This window comes from Bufo gargarizans, chromosome 3 (genome assembly GCF_014858855.1).
Source record: "Bufo gargarizans isolate SCDJY-AF-19 chromosome 3, ASM1485885v1, whole genome shotgun sequence".
NCBI classification, from domain to species: domain Eukaryota; kingdom Metazoa; phylum Chordata; class Amphibia; order Anura; family Bufonidae; genus Bufo; species Bufo gargarizans.
The window spans coordinates 142122795-142149866 of record NC_058082.1 but is presented as its reverse complement, the minus strand read 5'-3'; the positions used below and the strand labels follow the sequence as shown (position 1 = coordinate 142149866).

The 27072-nt window shown below is 41.7% G+C and overlaps 1 protein-coding gene across 1 annotated transcript in view; it reads right to left on the bottom strand.

Annotated features, from left to right (window-relative positions):
* LOC122931442 (tudor domain-containing protein 3-like) overlaps positions 1 to 27072 on the bottom strand; it is a 206425-nt gene that overhangs the window by 44077 nt on the left and 135276 nt on the right. The window contains exon 5 of the mRNA XM_044285514.1: positions 15414 to 15555. Within this exon, the coding sequence (XP_044141449.1) occupies positions 15414 to 15555 (142 nt within the window). The remainder of the gene's footprint in view (positions 1 to 15413; positions 15556 to 27072) is intronic.

Below are 27072 nucleotides of genomic sequence, written 5' to 3'. Positions count from 1 at the left end.
ACTCAGCAGAAATCGCATGCCTCTTCTTCACAGCAAAAATGTTACAACATGAACAGAGTTGAGAAAAATACCTTAATCCTAACTTCTACAAACCTTTGAATGCAGAATCACCCTAATCAAACTAATATGAAAAATTGTTATTCTAAAAATCTTCATCTACTTGCATATTAGTTATACCAGCAAGAGTCTTTATGTAGAAAACTATGATTTAAATCAAGCCTTACTGACAAGTGATTTAAATCAAATCCACCCTGATGGGAGCATGGATGTCCACAGATAACAATGGGAAGCAGTCTTTGTGCAGAAATGCACACAGAAAAAACACTGTTTGAATCAGCCCAAAGTGATTTTCACAGTTATTTCACATGTCAAATAATACAAAGGTTGTAAATGCGAAGAAAAAAAAAAAAAACACAATTAAGAAAGGAGGCAATAACCAAATAAATCAAGCTAGTGTTATGACAGCAACTTTTAGAAATGAACCGATAATTCAATTTTTAGACCACGTTTAAGAATATAATAAAAAAATGCCTTAAATATTAATAATAAACGGGACGTGAAGCCTGTTTATATTGATAACCTCTCCTCAGCATAGCTCATCAATATCTGATCAGCGGGGGTCCGATACCCAGCCGATCAGCTGTTTGAAGAGGAGGTGGTGCTATATGCGAGCACTTCTTCCTCTTCAATAGTCTCCCCTGCTACACTGTAGCATTAGTGTAGTGTAATTACAAGTACTCTCTCTATTCAAGTAAATGGAGCGAGTACTCGTGATTGCACTGCACTTCCCAGATGGGCTGTTTAATTAAGTGGTGCCACCTTCTCTTCAAAGATCAGCAGAGGTGACGGTTGTCGGCCTCCTGCCGATCAGATATTGATTACCTACACGACTGTATCCATTTTGTGGTCGGCAAAAAAATACAGATAACGTGTGTGCATTCTGTATTTTGCAGAACAGAAGAGCTGGCCCTTAATAGAACAGTCCTATCCTTGTCCGTAATGCAGACAATAATAGGACATCTATTTTTTTGCGGAACGGAAATCTGGACATACGGAAACGGAATGCACACAAAGCAATTCCCTTTTTTTTGTGGACCTATTGAAATGAATGGTTCCACATAAAGTCCAGAAAAAAAAAAAAAAAGAAAAGAAAAAACACCGAAAGAAAATACGTTTGTGTACATGAGCCCTAAAACATTTATCCCCATACCAGAGAAGCCAAGGGGGAATTCAGATACCCTGCAGTCTACCTGATATGCACAAACAGAATGAAACCTGACCATGCTGGGAGGAGTAGGAAAAACAGCAGGGCAGAGGACCTCTGAGGGGTCAAAGCACTAGAGTCCATCCACTCCAATGTCTGACAAGTAGAGCAGTCTCATAAACTGTCGTACACGCAATGCCATTAAATAGGAACGGTCACCTCTCCTGACAGATTTTAGTAACTGCTTGCATTCCCCAATGTAATAACAAATCTGGAGCCTCTATGCTTAAAACTGTATTTTGACGCCTTGAGAAAGGGTCAGAGGATGCTAATCGATGTCTACCGGGCTCTTTTTTCTACAACAATTGACTAACGTTACTGGGGAGTGCTGTTTTGCTATTTTCTACTGCTCTTTGTTTTTTTTCACCTGTTATTTACCAGAGGAGCTTCCTTACCACATTAACTGAAGTAGTGTTGGCAATTTTTTGTGGATATAGGGGGTCGTTTATTAAGACCGTCATTTTAGACGGTGGTATTAATAACCCCTATATCTGGCGTCGGTCTAAATCTACACCAGCTTCCTAGCTGGCTTACATTTAGACCATTTTCTATGCCTAAAACAAGCATAGAAAATGATAAATGAGACCAGCCTGCCGGCCCGCCCCCTTCCCTCCCCACTTTATTTTTTAGACCTGGCGTGAGCGGGGAAAAGTTGCAAACTGTGACGAAACTAACTGTTGCAGCACAATCTGCGCCAGAAATATGCCTCATATTGGCGTATTTCTGGATAATAAATGACCCCCATAGACTTTATATTATGCCATTCCTTTATTACTCCTACTATAAGCTAATTAATTACTCCCCCCCCCCCCCCCTGTAAAATCCTTCAGCTTTTTGCCGAAAATCCTTCAGCTTTTTGCCGACACGGATCAGCCACAGCATATAAATGCAAGGTCTGTTTGTTATTTTGCACAATTCATTGCTGAATGAGTCAAGAGACAATGCAGGCACGAAAAACCACAAAGAACATGGTCAGCTCTGAGGTTTTTAGTAAGTTACATGATCCATACTTCTAGTTTTAATCATTCTATTAAATTTAGTAATGACAATATGTTATGTCATTATGAAGTAGGCGGGACTGTAAATCATATTCTGCGTAACGCTACTTTCACACTGGCATTTGGCGCGGATCCGTCATGGATCTGCACAAACGCATCCGTTCAGATAATACAACCGCATGCATCCGTTCAGAACGAATCCATTTGCATTATGTTTAACATAGCCAAAACGGATACGTCTTGAACACCTTTGAAAGTCAATGGGGGACTGATCAGTTTTCTATTGTGCCAGATTGTGTCAGTGAAAACGGATCCGTCCTCATTGACTTACATTGTGTGTCAGGACGGATCGGTTTGGCTCAGTTTCGTCAGACGGACACCAAAATGCTGCAAGCAGCGTTTTGGTGTCCGCCTCCAAAGCAGAATGGAGGCTGAACGGAGCCAAAATGATACATTCTGAGCGGATCCTTATGCATTCAGAATGCATTAGGGCAAAACTGATCCGTTTTGGACCTCTTCTGAGAGCCCTGAACGGATCTCACAAACGGAAAGCCAAAACGCAAGTGTGAAAGTAGCCTAAGACTACTTTCACACTGGCGTTTCTGGGTCCGCTTGCGAGATCAGTTTCAGGGCTCTCACAAGCGGTCCAAAACTGATCAGTTTTGCCCTAATGCATTCTGAATAGATAAGGATCCGTTCAGAATGCATCAGTTTGGCTGCGTTTAGTCTCCGTTCCGCTTTTGAGGCGAACACCAAACGGATCCGTCCTGACTTACAATGTAAGTCAATGGGGACGGATCAGTTTTCACTGACACAATATGGTGCAATTGAAAACTGATCCGTCCCCCATTGACTTTTAATGTAAGTCAAGACGGATCCATTTTGACTTAGACTTTTTTTTTTTCAAAGAATAATGCAAACTGATCCGTTCTGAACGGATACAAGCGTTTGCATTATCGGTGCGGATCAGTCTGTGCAGATACAAGATGGATCTGCATCGAACGCAGGTGTGAAAGTAGCCTAAACAGACCAGTCAGACATTCAAATAAAAAATAAGACCGAAATCTACATAACAATATTTACCGTAATACCCATGCTTGGAATGCTTACTATTCTTGCTTCACAGAGACAAGGTCTTTCAGCTCTCGGCAGCATTTGAAGTACTTACAGGACATTACATTAATTGCATCACATTAGCAAAACCTATCTGTAAACAAATGCCAAAATTTAAATTTTTCACTAAAAAAAGTCTAATTCTTTCTTAAAAAGGTCTGTTTACTTACAGATCCTAAAGGAGTGTTTTCCCTTTAATTATTTTGTCCAAATTAATTGGCAGATATAGCTACAACAATGACATTCCTAATTTTAATGAATGTGGGGGGGAAAAATCCCTTCCGTGACTTTCCATGCTCATGCAAATTGACCACAGCTTAAGCATCCTCTCAGCGCAAATTAAATTGTCTGTCTAAACCCATGTACATCATTTGCCCTTGCGCAAATTAATGAGCTAGACTATTCAGGGATTAAAAAGACACTTAAATATAATAGTAAATACGGAGCCACAATGCAGACCTGGCAAACCAATTAGTCAAACAGAATGATAATGGGTGGAAACCTCTAATGCATTAAAGGAAACGTGTTCACAGCTCCACTGTACAGCCAAACAAATGAGCCCGAATTGTAGAACGGGACTTCGATTACTGCATGTAAACGACTGTGAAATGGAAGTATATGAAGAACATCTTTTCTTTGCTGTCCAGAGCACGGCTTGGCTCTCATTCACGCCGCGGATGACATGCACGGGATCCGCTCGTGTGAAAGACCCCTAAGACGATTTTTAAGCCTACTATACCAAACTATACTTGGTGCACATAGGCCATATCTACTGATAAAGATCTCTGGCAGAAAAAATCCCATGGCCACATAATGGAGTTTTCCTATCCAATGAACAGAACACATTATAATTGCAGGCGTAGCTGTGATCAAATTGGAAACATTTTACTAGGTCAGATAATTTTTAGTCTGTGCCTAGTGATTACCATAGATTATGTCCAACAATAACCCCAATCTTCAAAAAACATGCAATTTTTATAACGGCATAAAAACAAGTGTTAATAACAATTATGCAATCGTCTACAATGCACAGCAGTAATACAGCTACAGAATTATGTACAGCTGTGAAATGATTTTTTTTTGGTAGAAAAGAATGGAGGTAAAGCTGAAAAGTCGAGTTCCCAGAATTGCAATCACTGCACACACCATAATCATTGCACAGAATGCGTAATAAAAATAAACACTAAAGTAAAAGCAGCAAACAGAAAAAAGAAAGATAAGTGTAATCTGTTGTAAGAAATTGAATTACCCACTGGAAAAGCTTTTTATGTTTTTCATCAGAAAAATAAAAATAGCTGAAATCTGTACAGAAGCAAGACAAATCCAACAAGCACAATGTAATGATTACATGTTTTTGCTTTTTTTTGCCACACCACAAGTAATACAATAATTGGAAGGATGTAAAACTAATATATATATATATATATATATATATATATACACACACACACTCCTGATCAAAAGTTGAAGACCACTTGAAAAATGGCAAAAAATCATATTTAGCATGGCTGGATCTTAACAAGGTTCCAAGTAGAGCTTCAACATGCAACAAGAAGAAATAGGAGTGAGACAAAACATTTTTTGAGCATTCAATTTAATGAAAACAACAAATAAACTGAAACAGGCCGTTTTTCAGCTGATCAAAAGTTTAGAACCCTGCTTATGCAGTACAACAGCCCGACCACGTTCAAAAAGGGAGAGTTTTTTTGCCTTTGCCATCACAACGTGTGACTACCTGACAGAAAATGACAATGAATTCACATCTTTGCACAGATTTGGCCTTTAAAAAGGCATGTGGTCCTAAAATTTGGATCAGCTGAAAAACAGCCTGTTTCAGTTTAATTGTTATTTTCAATTAATTGAATGCTCAAAAAATGTTTTGTCTCACTCTCATTTCTTCTTGTTGCATGTTGAAGCTCTAAACGCAAACCGGATGGAATAGCATGCCGCTGCAAGATGCTGTGGTAGCCATGCTGGTTCAGTATGCCTTCAATTTTGAATAAATCCCCAACAGTGTCACCAGCAAAGCACCCCCACACCTCCTCCTCCATGCTTCACGGTGGGAACCAGGCATGTAGAGTCCATCTGTTCACATTTTCTGCGTCGCACAAAGACACGGTGGTTGGAACCAAAGATCTCAAATTTGGACTCATCAGACCAAAGCACAGATTTCCACTTGTCTAATGTCCATTCCTTGTGTTCTTTAGCCCAAACAAGTCTCTTCTGCTTGTCGCCTGTCCTTAGCAGTGGTTTCCTAGCAGATATTCTACCATGAAGGCCTGATTCACACAGTCTTCTCTTAACAGTTGTTCTAGAGATGTGTCTGCTGCTAGAACTCTGTGTGGCATTGACCTGGTCTCTAATCTGAGCTGCTGTTAACCTGTGATTTCTGAGGCTGGTGACTCGGATGAATTTATCCTCTGCAGCAGAGGTGACTCTTGGTCTTCCTTTCCTGGGGCGGTCCGCATGTGAGCCAGTTTCTTTGTAGCGCTTGATGGTTTTTGTGACTGCACTTGGGGACACTTTCAAAGTTTTCCCAATTTTTCTGACTGACTGACCTTCATTTCTTAAAGTAATTATGGCCACTCGTTTTTCTTTACTTAGCTGCTTTTCTCTTGCTATAATACAAATTCTAAGGCCCCTTTCACACGGGCGAGTTTTCCGTGCGGGTGCGATCCGTGCGGCGAACGTATGGCACCCGCACTAAATCCTGACCCATTCATTTCTATGGGGCTGTGCACATGAGCGTCGTTTTTAACGCATCACTTGTGCGTTCAGTTGAAATCGCAGCATGCTCTATATTGTCCGATTTTGACGTGACGCAGGCCCCATAGAAATGAATGGGGTGTGTGAAAATCGGATGGCATCCGCAAGCAAGTACGGATGCCGTGCGATTTGCACGCACGGTTGCTAGGAGACGATCGGGATGGAGACCCAATCATTATTATTTTCCCTTATAACATGGTTATAAGGGAAAATAATAGCATTCTGAATACAGAATGCATAGTAAACCAGCGCTAGAGGGGTTAAAAAAAATAAAAAATAATTTAACTCACCTTAGTCCACTTGATCGCGAAGCCCGGCATCTCCTTGTGTCTCCTCTGCTGCTGAACAGGACCTGGGGTGAGCTGCTCCATTAAATACAGGTTAAGGACCTTCGATGACGTCACTCCGGTCATCACATGGTCTTTTACCATGGTGAATCACCATGGTAAAAGATCATGTGACGTACCATGTGATGACCGGAGTGACGTCATCGAAGGTCCTTAACCTGTATTTAATGGAGCAGCTCACCCCAGGTCCTGTTCAGCCGCTCAGCGCAGAGGAGACACAAGGAGATGCCAGCTTCGCGATCAAGTGGAGTAAGGTGAGTTAAATTATTTTATTTATTTTTTTAACCCCTCTAGCGCTGGTTTACTATGCATTCTGTATTCAGAATGCTATTATTTTCCCTTATAACCATGTTATAAGGGAAAATAATACAATCTTCAGAACATCAATCCCAAGCCCGAACTTCTATGAAGAAGTTCGGGTTTGGGTACCAAACATGCACGATTTTTCTCACGCGAGTGCAACGCATGACAATGCTTTTGCACTCGCGCGGGAAAATCGCGCATTTTCCCGCAACGCACCCGGCTCTTATCCGGGCAAAAAAAACTGACGCCCGTGTGAAAGAGGCCTAACAGTCTATTCAGTAGGACTGTCAGCTGTGTATCCACCTGACTTCTCCACAACGCAACTGATGGTCCCAACCCCATTTATATGGCAAGAAATCCCACTTATTAAACCTGACAGGGCACACCTGTGAAGTGAAAACCATTTCAGGTGACTACCTCTTGAAGCTCATCAAGAGAATGCCAAGAGTGTGCAAAGCAGTAATCAAAGCAAAAGGTGGCTACTTTGAAGAACCTAGAATATGACATATTTTCAGTTGTTTCACACTTTTTTGTTATGTATATAACTCCACATGTGTTAATTCATAGTTTTGCTGCCTTCAGTGTGAATCTACAATTTTCATCGTCATGAAAATAAAGAAAACTCTTTGAATGAGAAGGTGTGTCTAAACTTTTGGTCTGTACTGTATATATATATATATATATATATATATATATATCTAAATAAATAAACACACAGAGTATTGTTCGCTTTATGCACCATTGACCTAAAGCTATGCTAAGTTATTTAGGCCCTAAGTTATTTGGGCCCTATTCTCTTCAATATATTTATTAATGATCTTGTAGAAGGCTTGCACAGTAAAATATCAATTTTCGCAGATGACACTAAACTGTGTAAAGTAATTAACACGGAAGAGGGCAGTATACTGCTACAGATGGATCTGGATAGATTGGAGACTTGGGAAAGTGAAAGATGAGGTTTAACACTGACACATGTAAAGTTATGCACATGGGAAGGAATAATGCAAGTCACCAGTACATACTAAATGGTAAAACACTGGGAAAAACTGGGTAACACTGACATGGAAAAGGACCTAGGATTTTTAGTGAACAGCAAACTAAAAGGATCTAGTCAGAATGCCTCAGCTCCATCTCCATTCCGCTATGGAGGCGGACACCAAAACACAGCTTGCAGCATTTTGGTGTCCGCCTGACTGATGCGGAGCCAAACGGATCCGTCCTCGGACATAATAAAGTTCAATGGGAACAGATAAATCTGTAATGGCTCAATTTGAGCGGATCCTTATCAAAACGTTTTGCACACCGAGCATGCTCAAGAATTGCCCCCTCGCACAGCAGCCATAAGAATTGGCCATCTTGGCAAACTGTCTCCTGAAACAAACAGGTAAGTATGGGAAGTTTTAATGTCTGTCTGTCTGTCATTCTATCAATCTATCTACCTTTATTTCTTTATATCTTTTATTTCTTTATATCTTTCTTTATATCTGTATGTCTATCTCTCACAGGGGGGTTGATGGCATTTGTGGGGGGCTGTTAGCACTAGAGGGGGGCAGGTGGCACTTGCTTATCCCATCCTATCTTGTAATCATCTGCCATCTCCCTCTCCTAAGTCGACGTGCCATACAATTTTAGCCGGGCCTCTCATCCACCAACGTGTCTCACATCTGTCGCTGTTGCTCACAGCCACACTAATTTTATTTAGTAGAACTCCCACAACATGAACATCGGAAAAAACTAAAAACATTTTATGAATACTTAAAGAAAATTCTGAGGTGTACAGTAAACCATCTATCTACTCCAAAGTAAGTTATTGAAATAAATATGTAATACATGTTATATATCTGTCAACGGTCCTATAAACATTATGTGCATTTGTTCTGTTTATGTCTTGTAGAGATGTCTACAGAATCAGATTTTAGAGGCCCACCCAGAAGGCGCCAACGCATTCAGCGTCCTGTAAGTAAGGCCGAATGCACACTGCCTTGTTCCGCGGCCGAGAGCGGTCCGTGGTATGCCAGGCTGGATTCCTGTTCAATACAGGAGCGCATGGCGTCCTTGGTTGTTATGACGCCGTGCGCTTCATGCCGCCACTGCTGTACAGTGATGCACTATACGAGTGTATTACTGTAGTGCAGCGGCGGCATAAAGTGCACGGCGTCATAGCAACCAATGACGTTGTGCGCTCCTGCTCTGAACAGGAATCCAGCCCGGCATACCACGGATCGCTCTCGGCCGCAGAACACGGCCGTGTGCATTCGGCCTACACAAAAAAAAATTGGAGTTGGGAATATTATATGATTCACTGCATTAATCTGTATGTTTTTTATTCTACTCGTGTTCTTCATCAACAACATCGGGTACACCTTCTGGGGCCTGTTCTGTCCCTTTGAGCGTTTGGCTCCCTTGCTTTGTACAGCCCCCTACAGTCCCAGGGACAACTGTTCTGCCCCTCAGAGTGTAAGGGGCTGTCTGCGACAGAGGAGCGTTTTGCCCTTCTGTTTCGGACATTCTCCATAATGTAGAATGCAGCCATAGCATAGAACCTAGTTGCTGCATTTGATGTATAATTATTTCCGTTCCTTTTTTTTTTCCAAAAGAACTGCCAGCAGCACTCGGGAGCCTGAGCCAACTCTTGAGGCGGAAGCGGAAAGGATCGCCACCCCCAGCAATCCTGTCCCTCATGCACCGGCTCAGGACAATCGGGGTCCCCTACCTGATCCTCCGCTCAACAGAGGCTCTTCAGTTTCCGACCAAATTTAAGAGCCCTGTTGAGTAGGCAGAGATCAGGTCGGACAAGTCAAACTGATTATGTGGACCTGATAGAGGTAGTTTCCAACGCTCTTGAAGGTTTTTCCGAACATCAGAAGGTAGTTCGTGATAACTTGATGCGCTGCTGGCAGGGGGCAGAGTCAGTGATTCAACTCAGCCCTAACTACCATTATGGGCTAAGCCTAATCACTTTGATGGACTTGATGACGCCCGGGCAGTTGCATGAGTTCAAGAACATGGTCGTGGGAAATTATGCACCGCGCCCAATCCCAACCCCAGTCCAAACCTATTTCCCATCCCAAACCTACTCCCATTCCCACCCCCCGAGCATGTATTCCCTTCTGTGTCGTTTTCCACTTCTCCTCCCCACTATTTTCCTCCAACTTCGTTTCAAACTCCCTCCTCCAACATGCTCGGGAACCACTCTACCTCAGAACCTCCCACTCTCCACGCCCCAAAAAAAAAAACCCCGCGACGGTCCATCTCCCCTTCAAGATTTCATTTTTTTTTTTTTTTTTACTGTTATTATTTATAAATATATATTTTTTCTGCAAATAAGAATTTTGTTTTTGTTTACTTGACTGTGTGTGTGTGTGCTTTAATTGTCTGGAACAGGGGATTAGTAACCTTTGGCACTACAGTTGCAGTGAAATCAAAACTACCATCGGCTCACTACTCTACTGCATTTATTATAACGCCTTTGATAGTTTTGGTTTCAAAACGGCCGTATTGCCAAAGGTTGGCTGAACCATGAACATGTCATGTAGCACCATCAATGAGATATCTTTTGCCTCCTTATTGATCGTATTCCCTCCGATTGGCACATGAACAAGCATATGCATGATGATAGGTCAGTCTTGTGCCCTTTCACATGAGCCCTTGTGGGAGTCACAGTCCATGTGAATCAGCATCACAGTGAATTAATTAACTAAAGAGCACTACATTGTAATTTTAATGTTTAGTTAATAATTTCCAGAGGACGCTCACATGACTAGCTTGATTATCACAAGGGACACGCTAGGGACATGATGCAGTTAAGGCCTCCTGCACACGACCGATGCCCTCCGACATGATGGACATATGTCCCGGAGGCGCATTGATCTTGCGCACGTGAGTACACAGCATCATAGATTACAAAGATGCTGTGCAGGTCCGGCTGCCTGCGGGGCTGTAGTCCCGCACTCATAAGATCATATGAGTGCGGGAAAATTGCCCAGCGTGCAGCGCAACATGCACAGCCTAATTCTGCTATGTACTCCCGAGCGCAAATGCCACCACTGAGTATATGGACCTTGTGCATATTCAGTGATGCTATAATATATCATCATTTTAGAAGCATTCTTGGGACTGAGCAAAAAAACGAATAAGGTGTATACCAAAAAAAAATTAATACAAGACCAAAGATTTTTAAACAACAATTAAACTAAATTATCCTGCCAACTCACTCTGCCTCATTCGGGCCACGCAAGGGTTGAAAGATACCCCAGATGTTGCAGCCTGGTAAGTGTGCAATCAACCTCATGCGGGTCCAGGCGCAGTGTCACCTCTGATAAAAGATAGTAGAACTACACAGGCTTTAACTACATCGTCTATGGTGTCAACCTTAAGAATGATGGCTTGAATACGCAATTTTGCAACTAAAATGCCAAAAGCGCACTCCACAAGTCATCTAGCTTGTGACAGTCTGTAGTTAAAAATGCGCTTTGCACGGTACAAGTCGTGGCTAGAGTACGGCTTGATGAGGTTCTCGCACATTTGGAACGCCTCATCCCCTACTTCTAAAAATGGCACTGGAGGTCCATCAGTCCCCGGAAAAGGTCTCGGTGCTGGCAATCCAAAGTCCTTTGAATACAGGAGGAGATTGCAGATTTTCTGAAAGCCATCGAGTCATTTGTCCGCCCATAAGCTCCAATGTCAACAGCGACAAACCGGTATTCTGCATCTGCAATGGCCATCAAGATAATTGAAAAGTATTTCTTGTAGTTAGAATTCAGAGCCACTTCCTGAAGGTTTCACAATCCGTATATGTTTCCCATCCACAGCTCCGACACAGTTCGGAAATTGGCAGGTTTGTAGAAACTTGCCTGCGATCTGAAGCAAACTGTTCAGTTGTAGGATGTGGGATGCAATCTTCGTGCAGTACCTCCCAAAAGGCACAAGAAGTATTTTGGACTATACCAGAGATCGTTGAAATTCCCATCCGGTACTGGTAATGCAGCGATGAAAGACTTTCTCCGATAGCAAGAAACCTGTAACAAAATAAAAAAATATACTTAAATATAAAAAAATAATAATAATGTATAGAGCTGTAAAAAATAAAATTAAATGAGGACAATCCTTACCTTATTGTCACAATTAGTCGCTCTGCAGAAGTAATTGCCCTTCTGTAGCGGGTAACCTGTCCTTCAAGGCTTGTCGAAATGCGTTGCAGTAGCTGGTCAAAACTCTCGATAGTCATGCACATATAGTTGAAACTTTTTTCAGGATTACCACGAAACTCCAAATACAGGACCGAAAATACGCCTCTGGTAATGCTTTTGGAAGTTATCGGGTGGACCCAATACCGACGTCGTCTTCTTTCCTGGGCACGTCTTCTCCATCTCACTTTCAGGATAAGTAACCTCAATCGCAGAGATATGTGTGCAGGCAACATGTTCCCAATAAACAAAGAGCCTAAATAGATTAATCCCTACTTAAATACACTGTAAAAGACTCTTGAGACATGCCTTCTTATCGCTAAACGGAAGCCAAAACGGAAATAAACGTGACCAAAGGATCCGCTTTACAGACGGATCAGTTTAAAAGGATCCGTCTGAATGGTTTCCATTCGTCTCCGTTTTGTCAGTTGTGTGACGGGTCAGTTTCAAACATACCCTTTAGTCTAATGTGGATTTTGGGGTAAGTTTAGAATCATCATTAGTGTTGAGCGAACTCGTGTTTTAAGTTTGGCGTCTAAAGTTCAGGTTATCGAACAATCGCGTTATGGATTCCGCTACCATGGACCATAACAGAATTTTGAATCCATAACGCGATTCTTCGATAACCCGAACTTTAGACGCCTAACTTAAAACACAAGTTCGCTCAACACTAATCATTATCCATTTGTAGAAGCCATCCTCTTTATTTAATTGAATCCATTCTTCCTTCTACCTGTGAATTGTTCCTGTGCTATTTGTTCCTGCTTTGTGTGTTTTTCATGGAATTCTGTGCTTTTTTTTTTTTTTTTTATTCATTCTAAACATACCTTTGCTTATTTTAACCTCATCAGTCCACAGGACTTGTTTCCAAAATGCCTCAGGCTTCTTTAGATGTTCACTTGCAAACTTCTGATGCTGAATTTTGTGGTGAGGATGCAGGAGAGGTTTTCTTCTGATGACTCTTCCATAAAGGACATGATTGGGCAGGTGTCGCTAAACAGTAGAACAACGAACCACAACTCCAGAGTCTGTCAAATCTTACTGAAGGTCTTTTGCAGTCAAATGGGGTTCCGACTTCCCTTTCTAGCAACCCTACCAGCAGCTGTTTGAAATTTATTTTGTCCTCCACTGTTTCTGTGAACTGCCACTTCTTAATTTCGAACTGCAGAAATGGCAACCTGAAAACGCTTTGCTATCTTCTTATAGTCTTCACCTGCTTTGTGAGACTCGGCCATTTTCATTTTTAGAGTGCTACGCAGATGCTCAGAACAACCCATGGCCGCTGTTTTTGGGACAAGGTTAGAGGACTCTTGGTATTTATAAAGCTTTGAAATTTGCATCACCTGGCCTTGTCTAATGATTATTATGAACAAGCCTTAACACACAAAACCAAAATAATACACTGATATTGCTTTAAATGCTGAAAAGTGTGTTTCATCTTTAACTTTATGCCTTTTAGAGATCATTTCATCTTCATCGTGCTTAACTGTTCAGAGTAAAGCCTCATGCACATGACCGTGGAACACTGCCTGGATTCCCGCTGAGTGCAGGAGCGCACGGAGTCATTGCTTGCTATGACGCCGTGCGCTTTGTGCCGTGGCTGCTGTACAGTAATTCACTGGTATAGATAATATGAGTGTATTAATGCACAGCAGCGGGCGCACGGCGTCATAGCAACCAATGACTCCGTGCGCTCCTGCACTCAGCAGGAATCCAGGCCGGTATCTCACGGTCCGGAATGGACACGGAAACAAAATACGTTCATGTGCATGTAGCCTAACAGTAATTTTGACCAAGGGTGCCCAAACGTTTGCCACTGTATACAAGGTGTGTAATACAGTAATCTTCAAGATACGATTGGCCTCAGGATACAATATTTTCAACATACAATGGTCTTTTCTGACCCATCGTAAGTTGAAACATGACTCAACATACAATGTCTCAGACTCAGACCCAACGATTCTAGGCCACTTCTCTGGTAAATCAGCTGTATTAGTTGCTAGTTAGCAGCTGTGATATGTAAGCACTTGTTTTATCCGTCTTAGTTATCTGCTTATTTTTCATAAATGTTCAATTTTTCTTATCTTGGATGATGTTTCGGGGCTTTGGAATCGATTACTCAAGTTACAATGGTTTCAACATACAATGGTCCTCCTGGAACCAATAAATATTGTAGCTTGAGGGACCGCTGGAGTAGAAACAATTGACATGCTATGAATTTAAAAATCTGCATGGCAGGTCAATTTCGGCAAGTACAAAATACACAATGTGTACAAGAGATTTAGCAAATCTCATTCACTTTGCCAGTACTGTATCATGCTGCAGTTTTTCTGAACAAAACTTCATGTGGAAAAAACGCACACAATCCTCAACAAGTCCAAGCGACTATCTAGTATACGCTTACAAGATATCATGCATTAGCTGGCTTGCTTTACGCCAGAATTCTGACCAAGCATCTTAGTGCAAATTTGTTTGGGCCACATTGTTGTAACTTATGCCCAATTCTTTTCCCAGAAAACACGCATTTCAAGCTAAGGCTACTTTCACACTTGCGTTCTGAACGGATCCGATCATATTAATGCAGACGGAGGCTCCGTTCAGTACGGATCCGTCTGCATTAATAACTTAGAAAAATTTCTAAGTGCGAAAGTAGCCTGAGCGGATCCGTTCAGACTTTCAATGTAAAGTCAATGGGGGACGGATCCGCTTGAAGATTGAGCCATATGGTGTCATCTTCAAGCGGATCCGTTCCCATTGACTTACATTGTAAGTCTGAACGGATCCGCTCGCCTCCGCACGGCCATGCGTTCAGCTGTCCGCCTGGCCGTGCGGAGGCGAGCGGAGCGGAGGCTGAACGCCGCCAGACTGATGCAGTCTGAGCGGATCCGCTCCATTCAGACTGCATCAGGGCTGGACGGAGGCGTTCGGGTCCGCTTGTGAGCTCCTTCAAACGGAGCTCACGAGCGGACCGACGAACGCTAGTGTGAAAGGAGCCTAAGCCACTTCACCTTGAGTTAAAAAAATAAAATCCTAAAAAACATAATAAATATGATGGATGCCATTTTTTTACTCACTGCCACAGTGAGTAAATCTATTCATTAGTAAATCTATTTTCTCCTGTTTAAAATTGCAACCTGAAAAAAAAATCATTTTTATTTATAATATAGTTTCATCTGAACTACATATATGGACAGCGTTTCAGACATAACAAATGTATGTATTTTTATAACAGACTGTCAAAAGGCTTTAAAGAAATGAGTTACAAGTCTGAATCCTCACACTGCCTGCAGTAACTGCCTTCTGCCAGCCCTGCTTGCTTAGAGTAAATAGGCAAATGGATGCATGGTTCCATAAGGACACTCATTCTCTGCCTGGAAGAGTCAATTTTATAACACATCTTGCAACAAAAACTCTAAGCGATTTGTGTCAGCCTCACCCTCTGCAGCTCCCATTTCTCTATGAGCGGTTCCACTTCACCTCCAAGCACGGCAGTGTTGGTGTCATCCAAAAGCAAGCATCCATTTTTCACTTCAACAGTTCCTAATAGCTTTATTTTTGTGCCAGGTGGAGTGTTCAAGCTAGCAGGGAAGAAAAGACGTAGGATACAATTAAAATGTTGGATTTCTGAACAAGCTGCCAAGGAATGCAATAATCAATTCTAATTTTCCTCTAAGTGCATACAAAAACAAATGTAACAATAAGAACATTTAGGAAACAGAAGTACACGTCCCACGAACATTGCAATCAGCAGTTAAAGTACATACTGGAAGCGTTTAAGATTTACTTGCCAAGAAATACTGTACAACAAACACATTAGAAGCAATTACAAGGTCAATGAAGTTATGACAGTAGAACATATGGTAAACCTATCATGCAAGAAAAACACAACACAAGCATTTATTGTCTCCCATAATACACTGCATGCTATTCCGAATAGAACTGCCTTCTACAATATAGGAGAACAAACTGCATTAGACAAGTGGGGAATTTAATATGGGGGACATTTTTTAACCCCTTAAGGACCGGGCTAATTTTCACCTTCAGGACCAGGCAATTTTTTGCAAATCTGACCAGTGTCACTTTATGTGGTGATAGCTTTAAAACGCTTTGACTTATCCAAGCCATTCTGAGATTTCGTCACCTATTGTACTTCATGAGACTGGTAAAATGGAGTAAAAAAAAAAAAAAAACAAACATTTTTATTTATAAAAAAAATACCAAATTCCCCCAAAATTTTGAAAAATTTGCAAATTTCCAAGTTTCAATTTCTCTACTTCTATAATACATATTAATACCTACAAAAATAGTTCTTACTTTACATTTCCCATATGTCTTCTTCATGTTAGGATCATTTTGGGAATGACATTTTATTTTTTAGTTTCAAGGCTTAGAAATTTAGAAGTAAATCTTGAAATTTCTCTGAAATTTTCAAAAAACAACTTTTTACAGGACCAGTTCAGGTCTGAAGTCACTTTGCGAAGCTTACATGATAGAAACCACCCAAAAATGACCCCATTCTAGAAATGACACCCCTCAAGGAATTCAAAACTGATTTTTACAAAACGTTGTTAACCCTTTAGGTGTTCCACAAGAATTAATGGAAAATAGAGATACAATTTCAAAATTTCACTTTTTGGGCAGATTTTCCATTTTAATATATTTTTTTTCCAGTTACAAAGCAAGGGTTAACAGCCAAACAAAACTCATTATGGCACTGATTCTGTAGTTTACAGAAACACCCCATATGTGGTCGTAAACTGCTGTATGGGCACACGGCAGGGCGCAGAAGGAAAGGAATGCCATACGGTTTTTGGAAAGCAGATTTTGCTAGACTGTTTTTTTTTTTTACACCATGTCCCATTTAAAGCCCCCCTGATGCACCCCTAGAGTAGAAACTCCAAAAAAGTGACCCCATTTTAGAAACTACGGGATAGGGTGGAAGTTTTAGGGTACATATGCATATGATTTTTGGTTGCTCTATATTACCTATTAAAATGAATTGGTCCGGATTCCGTGCAGACGCAATGCGTTCACATCACGTATTGCACCCGCGCGGAATACTCGCAAGAGCCCTAAGGCTGAGTTCACACGGGCGAGATTTCCGCGCGGGTGCAATGCGGTAGGTGAACGTATTGCACCCGCACTGAATCCTGACCCATTCATTTCTATGGGGCTGTGCACATGAGCGATTTTTTTCACGCATCACTTCTGCAATGCTTTAAAATCGCAGCATGCTCTATATTCTGCGTTTGTAACGCAGGACAGGCCCCATAGAAATGAATGGGGCTGAGTGAAAATCGCAAGCATCCGCAAGCAAGTGCGGATGCGGTGCGATTTTCACTCATGGTTGCTAGGTGACAGTCTATTCACTGTATTATTTTCCCTTATAACATGGTTATAAGGGAAAATAATAGCATTCTGAATACAGAATGCTTAGTACAAGGTCAATTGAGGGTTAAAAAAAAAATAAAAGAAATTAACTCACCTTGTCCTCTTCATCGCGCAGTTCCCGGTCTCTTCTGATGAGCTGTCGGCTAAAGGACCTTTGGTGACGTCAGATCACATGCTCCAATCACATGGTACATCACCATGGTGATGTACCATGTGATTGGAGCATGTGATCTGACGTCACCAAAGGTCCTTTAGCCGACAGCTCATCAGAAGAGACCGGGAACTGCGCGATGAAGAGGACAAGGTGAGTTAATTTCTTTTATTTTTTTTTAACCCTCAATTGACCTTGTACTAAGCATTCTGTATTCAGAATGCTATTATTTTCCCTTATAACCATGTTATAAGGGAAAATAATACAATCTACACTACAACTAACCCAAACCTGAACTTCTGTGAAGAAGTTCGGGTCTGGGTACCACAGTCGGTTTTTATCACGCGAGTGCAAAACACATTGCACCCGCGTGATAAAAACTGAACATCGGAACGCAATCGCAGTCAAAACTGACTGCAATTGCGTACCTAATCGCGCGGGTTTGCCGCAATACACCGGGACGCATCCGGACCTAATCCGGACACGCCCGTGTGAACCCAGCCTAAGTGTTGCTGAGTGCATGGAAATGGCAGCTCAATGCAACAGACAGATGAGCGCACATATTATTTCTACAGCAGTTTAGTAACATGTGCTTATTGAATTCTCATGCACAAAGATGCCCATAGCCTTTAAAATCCGTGGGTATGTGTGCAGTCCATGAAAAATGAGGGCAGCATACGTCACTGAAAAATGGAAATGTGAATGGGGCCTAAAAAAAAAAGCAATTCTTGTGTGCAAAATAGGACATCTGCATGATGTCTGTTTTTTGGAGACCCACAGAAATGAATGGGTCCATGTGTGATCCCCAAAAAATGGGGATCGGACATGGACCAAAAATACGGTCATGTGTATGAGGTCTAAGACAGTGGTTGACAAGAGGGTTAGATTAGAAGCAAGCAAAACCATTGCCTAAAAGAGTTCAGTTTCTTATTCTTTACTCCCTCTATTCACGCCTGCCAACTGAGTCTGCCAAAAATCTACTGCTGTATGAATGCTAGCTGAATTATTATGTATATGTATGGCTGTAATTGTGCACGAGTGACAGTGAAAGCAAGTGTCACCGTAATAGTTGTCATTTCTCTAAGTGCATAGTAACGAAAACACCTCAGTGAGTGCCGGAAAGTGTAAGCAGGGGTGGCAGAAAGGGACAAATTGATAAAAAATATGCATGTAAACAGTGAGAGAGGTGAAGAGTGCAATATCAGCCAAGACAAAAAAAATACTTTTCATAATGCCACCTAAATGTCAGCCAGATTGGGCTTTTAAGGCGCGTTCACACCTGTAGGATTTTAAATATGTGCATGAAAAGGCAATTACTACCTACCAGCTTCAGATTTTAAATTTTTGCCTCTTTGTATTTTAGCAGTCATAGTTTGTTTTTTTTGCATAACATCTTGTTGCATGCAGGACTTTCGTCTCCGCTCAAAAAGCATATTCTGAGCAGACAGCGGTCTATGCGGTCTTTAGCCTCTGTTACGCTCAGTTATCTGCAGAATCCGTTCTCTGGCTCCTCAAAGGAGCCGGAGAACAGAAAGGTGAAATGGTGATGTGAAAGGAGCCTAAATGGGGGGGGGGGGGGGGGGGGGGCGCAACATACAACTTATTGTGTAATCAATATTTGAAAAAAAGAAATTGTGATGCGAACAGAGAAAAAAACAAAAGCTATTTTTGACATTGCTTTTTGTAAATTTTTTCTAAACTGTTCACATTTCACACTAAATGAATCTGGTTAGAATAGTCATGTAGATGCTTTATTTTTTTCTGTAATATACACTACTGTGGCTTTCGGGTGAACTTTATAGAAAACACGATGACGCCTGTGCCTGGTGCTGTGGTCTGAGACCCTTGCAGGCCACGCTGATAACAGTTTTGAATGGTCTGACGTGACATTTGAATGCATCTCACCTCCCTTAAATGTGCCTGGAGTTGTGTGGCATTCATCATCCGGTTCTGCAATGAATCGATCATCAGTGTGGGATGTGGCCAAAGGAGGTCCACTTTTATGCTTTTCTGTGACTCTTCCAGTCTCTCTGTTGCAACCTGATAATGACACTCTGTGGCATTCTAAGCTTAGTGGTCACTTCCGACTGAGAACATCCCACTTGAACCCCCACAATTGCCTCGCCTTGGTCTCATGAGGTCAAAATGTGAACAGCATGATGAGGAGGACTGTTTAAATAACAATTCTAATTGAACCAGGAAATGTATTGGGTGATTCATGGATCAAACACCTGTTGTGAATTTTGCCGTTAAGCTGTATTATATTTTTTCTTGCATCCGTATATATTTTTGCTACATAATATTCCCCCCTAAGAGGTCAAACTTTTTTTGTCCAGTTTTTTACTGCAGTATGCAGGGGAAAACAGCCCTCTAGGGTGACAACAGTCACTGGCTATACAGACTTCACAAGAGAAAACAGACGTATTATACTAACTGCTTCTACCTCCTCCCCAGGGTCAGAGACAGCTGGGGACCCGGCCTGCTCAGGCTTCATTGCAAGAGCAACCAAATGAGGTTGCAGCAGACTCTGCACTTGCACAGATCCCTATCAAAGAGATATTGGGTGCGACACTAAAGTGGTAGTCTCAGTCTTTCTTCAAGAGAAAAACACAAACCCTTATTAAAAGAACAAAAGATACAATCCTCTTTAACACGTCTCGCTGCTACATGTTCTTATTTAGGAAGATAACCTTCCATTATAGGTTCTTGTCCCCACATTGTGTTTCTTCACACCAGCCATTTGTACACTGGATTCTTTCAGCTTTTACATCTGTTACTTTAGTTCTCTACAAGTGACACCTCTATTATTTCAAAGAACTGACAATTATCTAAAACACATTCTGAGATTTAAAAAAAAGCGTAGATTTTGATGAAAAACACAGCTTCTCAGTTATAATGTGACCTTTCATAAGTCTTTTTCATGTGACACCAATTTTAGACAAAACAACTGCGTGCACACTACACAATGAAGCAAAGAAAATAAAGTTGCTAAAATTCCACAAGAACATAAAAAACACTGTATAATATGGTGGCCAAACTGAAAAGATTTTCCAATGCATTTGAAAAGGTTATATTCTTCATAAAGCAAACACAAAATAACAAGCTGAACTTGTTCATTACACAGGCGGAGCGGAGGACTATTTACATGCCAATCGGCAGTCCTTATGGAAAATACACGTGGGAAACATCCAACCATAATCATACATTGCTGGTGCCACAGATCAACTCTTGTGAATAGAATTTAAACTGCATCTATACCAGCAAATAAGAAGACAACAAGTCATCGGCAATGACATCTCAGATCACTTTAGTAGTAGGGCGGGAAGAGGCTTTCCTATCACTTTGGCTGCCACTGGACTCATTCAACCTCTTCCAGTCTCTTCCAGGGAAACAGATAGGAAGCTTGGGAGCGGACAGGGCAAAGCAGTCTCTTCTATATAAAGAGGTGAAATATGTTGACGCAACAAATTACTTATAAATGTAGAAACTTCAATAAACTCTCTTAAAAAGCCCATTTCAAGTTCTGCTTGATAATTATGTTATGATCATAACTACTCCCTTTACAAGTGCCATCAGTTCCACTAAGAAGCCTGCACGGCTATGGGAAGATTTCCGCTTCCACTGCTGCACTGCAGGATCCATTTACAGCAGACTGTTTCCTATAAATGCCAATCTCACCAGGGCTGTTGTGATGCAGAGAAGCAGCAAATAATTTGATTTCCCTTCGGTCCTGACTATCAAGAGTGATTTCAATACTAGGAGTATATGCAATTATTTGAGTAAACAGCCCCAAAATAAGTTCAAGACAAAGCCCCTGCAAAATTATTTTCCAACACATATGGTACAAGCTATACGAGCTGGACTCATTTTCTACTCCGGATCCTACACTGTCTGAAGGCTACAAAGCCTTGTTCGTGAATCTGGGGCGCAGTTGAATGGAGGAGAGATTGGCACATCTAAAAATATTCAGAACTCTTTTTACAGACGAGGTCATTGCAAAATAACAATATAATGACAGTATGCATATTTGCAATTTATTATTCAATTTATCAAAGACCACCATAGTCAAAATGTTTCAATCTTTGTCCATTTGGTTTGTATGAAAAGTATAAACACATTATCAAGACTATTGTGCAGAAAAACATGAGCTGCAAATTAGTCTTTTTGTGAATTACAGGTGGTTAAATATTCAATTACCAGTTATATTAGTTTCTGCAGGTGTGAAATTTCAACACAGGTCAAAGCCAGTCAACCATTGTCTCTCTAAGCCTGGGAACAGTACATCCTTTATTAACAAGTCTTTACCATTTATGTGAAATCCAAATCAGGCTTGCATTGTCACATCTACAAGTTAGGCAGGGCTAAAGAGAATCAGGGAGCCAAACGCAATGAGAACACAATCTTTACAAGGTGAATCACACTAATTTTTGCAAAAAAATAAAATAAAACATATATTATTTTAATTGCATCAGCAAATACATAGTCATCCAGCAAAGATATATTGTGACAAACAATAAATCCCGACATAAAACGGAAGTGGATAACAATACCGATGAGATTAACCTCTTAGTGACCAGCCTGTTTTGGGCCTTACTGACCAAGCTTTCTTCTTCCTTTTTCATCGTCGTGTTCCAAGAGACATATTTTTTTTTTTTTTCCATCTAAATAGTTTTATGAGGGCTTGTTTTTTGCACAGGACAAGTTTACATATAGTTTATTTTACGTTTTACTACTTTTCTTTGCAATAAAAGCCCCTTTTTTTTTTTAAGAAAAAAATGTTTTTGCATTCCCGCTTTCCAAGACCGATAACTTTATTTTTTTTCTTTCTATGGAGTTGTGTGAGGGCTTGGTTTTTGCGGGACAAACTTGTAATTGGAGTAAATGGCACTTTTTGATCGGTGGCAACTAAGAATAAATTAGCAATTCTGTCTTTTTTTTTTTTTTTACAGCGTTCATAGTAGGGGGTTAATTTCATTATATTTATGTAGTCTAGGTCGTTACGGATTACCATTTAATAGTTCCACAAGGGAACTATAACAGACAATATTTTGATTGATTTTAAAATGCAATTCATTATCCTTATAGTGAATTGAATGTTAATGTCAGTGCTATTCTGACATTGACCAGCAGGTTGCATCAGAGAGGTGCAGCCTGCTGGAAATTACTCAAGGCTGGTCTGGGGCCTATATCAGACTCCTGCCAGCCTTCACACACATCGGCACCCCGCAATCTCATTTGCAGGGTGCTGATGGGAGACAGAGGGAGTCCACTTCCTCTGTCAGCACTTTACTTGCGGCGGGCGCCATTGCCCGCGGCATGTTAAGTGTTAAATAGCCCCGGATAGGCACTCCTGCAGAACCTGGTTATTACAGCAAGGCCGCGGCTCTCATACGAGAGCCAGGTATTCGCTCCCCACTGCACGGGGGACCCGTGCAGCGCTTAGACTGGGCTGCCGTAAAAAAGCAGCGGCCCAGAGTAAGGCCCCCTTAGTGACTGCCGTAAAAAGGCGAACGGGTGGTCACTAAGTGGTTAATAAAACACATAGAACAACCATCCCAAAAGCCAGAGAAATTATAGCATATTTCAGAACCCAGTTTCAGGTCTCTATATTTGAAGGATTCCATGGGGTCTGAGATTTGCCCAGGCAGGAAATGGGTCACAATAAACTGCTTCCATGACAGTATGCTTAGATCTCTCAGCCTCAGTTTAGTCAAGATGCATAAAATGTTTCACTTGTGATATAACATCAGTGATTGCAGGCATAGGTGGCTATCCATTTATTCAAGAGACATCTCAATGCCACCAACAAAGCCCGGGGAGAGGGGTAAGTATAATTTATATGAGGGCCCCGGGCATTGGGGGCATGTTTTAGACTTTGGATAACCCCTTTAACTCTGTGACACAACGGCTCAATATTTTTAACAAAGGCTAAATTAAAAAAATTATTTTTATCTAAAAATGAATAAAATGCAATTAAACAAAAATTGCCTCCAAAAGGTGTACATAGCCTTTAATATCCTCCTTACTCACCCTTATGCCTTCGAATAAAGAGGAATCTTCTTGGCAACGAGCTAAAGGTTCTACAGCAACCCAGATTTAACCCTATTAAGCTAGCTGACATTAGCGATGTCCTGATTGACAGGGCCAGGCAGCGCTCGCATTTGTCTGCCAGCCCTGTTGCTCTGGTGAAATCTGGCAGCCTGCAAGTGTCTTTCCCTCACCTCGCCTGCGCCGAATGCTGAACAGCGCAAGATTTCAACAGAGCACAGGGCTGGCAGACAGATGCAAGCGCTGCCTGGCCCTTTTAATCAGGACTTGGAGGGAGACGACAAAGGTGGGAGAACGGAGCCTCTAGGAACAGGAACAATGCCCCAGAGGCTAAGAGGCTAATTACCAATGCCCCAGAGGTTAATTAACTTATTAGAAAAGTTTGATTTCTTGCGTAACGGGGGCATAGACAAAAGTAGGAATAGGCTAGTTATTAGACATCGCTTATGTCAGCTAGCTTAATAGGGTTAAATCTGGTGACAGAAACTCTTTAAAGGCATGCGCAGACCAGGAAGCTGGATCAGTTTTTCCGGAACACTTGGTACCGGATCCGGCATTAATACATATCAATGTAAATTAATGCCGGATCCGTCATTTCAGCAAGTGTTTCAGAATTTTGGCCGGAGAAAATACCGCAGCATGTGCGGTATTTTCTCCAACCAAATACCGTGAAAGGGACGGAACTGAAGACTTCCTGATGCATGCTGAACGGAATGGTTTCCATTCAGAATGCAGTAAGACAAAACTGAAGCGTTTTTTTTTCCCCCCGGTATTGAGCCCCTATGACGGAACTCCATACCGGAAGACTTTAACGCTAGCGTGAAAGTAGCCTGTAGACATTATAAATGCTGAACTCACCAGCAGCAACAGATATCTTAAGATGTTGCCATCAGCCAAGGTCATCAATAGTATGGGAGTTAACCGTTGTTGAGGAAGGGTTGAGACGTATGCATATATATATCCATACATGCATGCAAATACGTGCATGCATGTGTGATATATATGCATGCACTGACTGCCACATCATAGGATGATGTGCGCAGGTGTGCCCAGCATCTGTGCACGTCTGCCCCTAGTGGTCCACAGGGACTCATTGTGGCCCCTGTGGAAAATATGTGCCCCCAAATAAGTGTAAGTGTATATATATATATATATATATATATATATATATATTTATTATCAACAGTTCATCCCCCATGTTTAGAGTAAAACTTGTGCTGACAGCCTGTAGGATAACAGCTGATTAGTATCTAGTCCTCTTTTGTTCAGGCCCCAAACCATCAGACTCTCTGGCACCGTTTGTCAGGGGGCTTTCTAACCAAAGACATCATAAACCTGTTTTCCACACCTCTGCCCCATGGCTAAACTCCATGCCCTTACTCCCAGCATTTTGGGACTAGGGTGGAGGACTCTGGGGATTTGAGGAAGGCACACTATGATGTCACATGTCTGATGAGGGGGGAGGTGGGCTGTTTCTGAGGCTGATATAGGAGCCTCAGAAAATATTTAAGAAGTCTAATGTGGATAGAAACCTTAATTAAATACACAACTGAAATAGATGCTGCTCAAGATTGTCTCATGGAGAGCCTGATTTACCCCACAAAAAGGGGACAGATATACTACTGCACTCACAACCCCGGATATTATGACCTTGTGACAAGTCCTGTTATAATTGGGTAGGAGCAGTTCCAGGACTTAGAAAGGATTCACAGCCACTCTCAATCCTCATTGTTCCCTGGATTGGGGAATCATCATCCTGGTGTCGTCTCGGTGAGGCGAAGACCAATCGTATGAACCTGGATGAGAGCCCTACAAAGTAATTGTTGGTCCATGTGGGTAATCCGTATCCTTTAAATCCATGGCTATTACTGCTTCTGATGAAGATAAATAAGTCGCAGTGGAGCCATCTGGGTTGAAGAGCTTGAAAACCACTGAGTAAAGGAGCGCAAAATGCATAGGAAGCAAATTGTCGACAATGCTTTACACTTACAGATAACTTTCAGAGAAAAATCTCTAAAGATCAGGACTCTAATCAGGGGGGGCATCTCTTGCGACTTTTGAAGGCCCTTAGGCCCCTTTCACATGGGCGAGATTTCCGCGCGGATGCAATGCGTGAGGTGAACGCATTGCACCCGCACTGAATCCAGACCCATTCATTTCTATGGGCCTGTGCACATGAGCGGTGATTTTCACGCACCACTTGTGCGTTGCGTGAAAATCGCAGCATGCTCTATATTATGCGTTTTTCACGCAACGCAGGCCCCATAGAAGTGAATGGGGCTGAGTGAAAATCGCAAGCAAGTGCGGATGCTGCGCGATTTTCACGCACGGTTGCTAGGAGACGATCGGGATGGGGACCCGATCATTATAGTTTCCCCTTATAACATGGTTATAAGGGAAAATAATAGCATTCTTAATACAGAATGTATAGTACTATAGGGCTGGAGGGGGTTAAAAATAAATCAAATTAAATGTAACTCGCCTTAATCCACTTGTTCGCGCAGCCCGGCTACACCTATGTCTTCATCTTTGCTGTGCACAGGAAAAGGACCTGTGGTGCAGTCACTGCGCTCGTCACATGGTCCGTCACATGATCCATCACCATGGTGATGGATCATTTGATGGACCATGTGATGAGCGCAGTGACGTCATCACAGGTCCTATTCCTACTGCACAGCAAAGATGAAGACATAAGAGAAGCCGGGCTGCGCGAACAAGTGGATTAAGACGAGTTAAATTTATTAAAAATTTTAACCCCTCCAGCCCTATTGTACTATGCATTCTGCATTAAGAATGCTATTATTTTCCCTTACAACCATGTTATAAGGGAAAATAATCAAATCTACACACCTAACCCAAACCCGAACTTCTGTCAAGAAGTCCGGGTTCGGGTCTGGGTACCAAACATGCCGATTTTCCTAACGCGCTTGCAAAACGCATTACAATGTTTTGCACTCTCGCAGAAAAATCGTGCATTTTCCGCACTACTCTAGGGAGCCCTAGAGTTTGAGGGAGTACACTCTCACAGATGCAATGGTTTCAGGTACAACGACAATTCTCAGGTTGTTTCGGTGAGACCAAGTCCTCTACCTTCTCCCAAAGTTGCTTATTTTCCTCCGACACTTGCTGTAGCTTTGGGAGGACAGACTCCATTGAAGATATTAGCTGGTCAAAAAGTGAGTGGTGTGAAAAGCAAATAGGACTAGCGAGATGGGGCAATAGCTGGATAAAAATAAAGGGTCATGGTAATGCTTCTCTGAGGAGGGGTGTGACGGTAGAGAATTTAAAAGTAAAAACATATCAAAAGTTCTCTGGGGGACTCTGAAACTTTTTTTTTTTTGTATTTGCACTTTTTTGTTACTGGGGCATTCTAAGGAGCTCCAGTTACATGGAAAACAGCACTCTGTGCTATAAGGGCATTGTACAAGGCAAAGTTAATCAGGGTCTGCTAAAACCATCTAGCTTTGCTCTGATCACGACACTAGACAATCATTAGATCCAATAG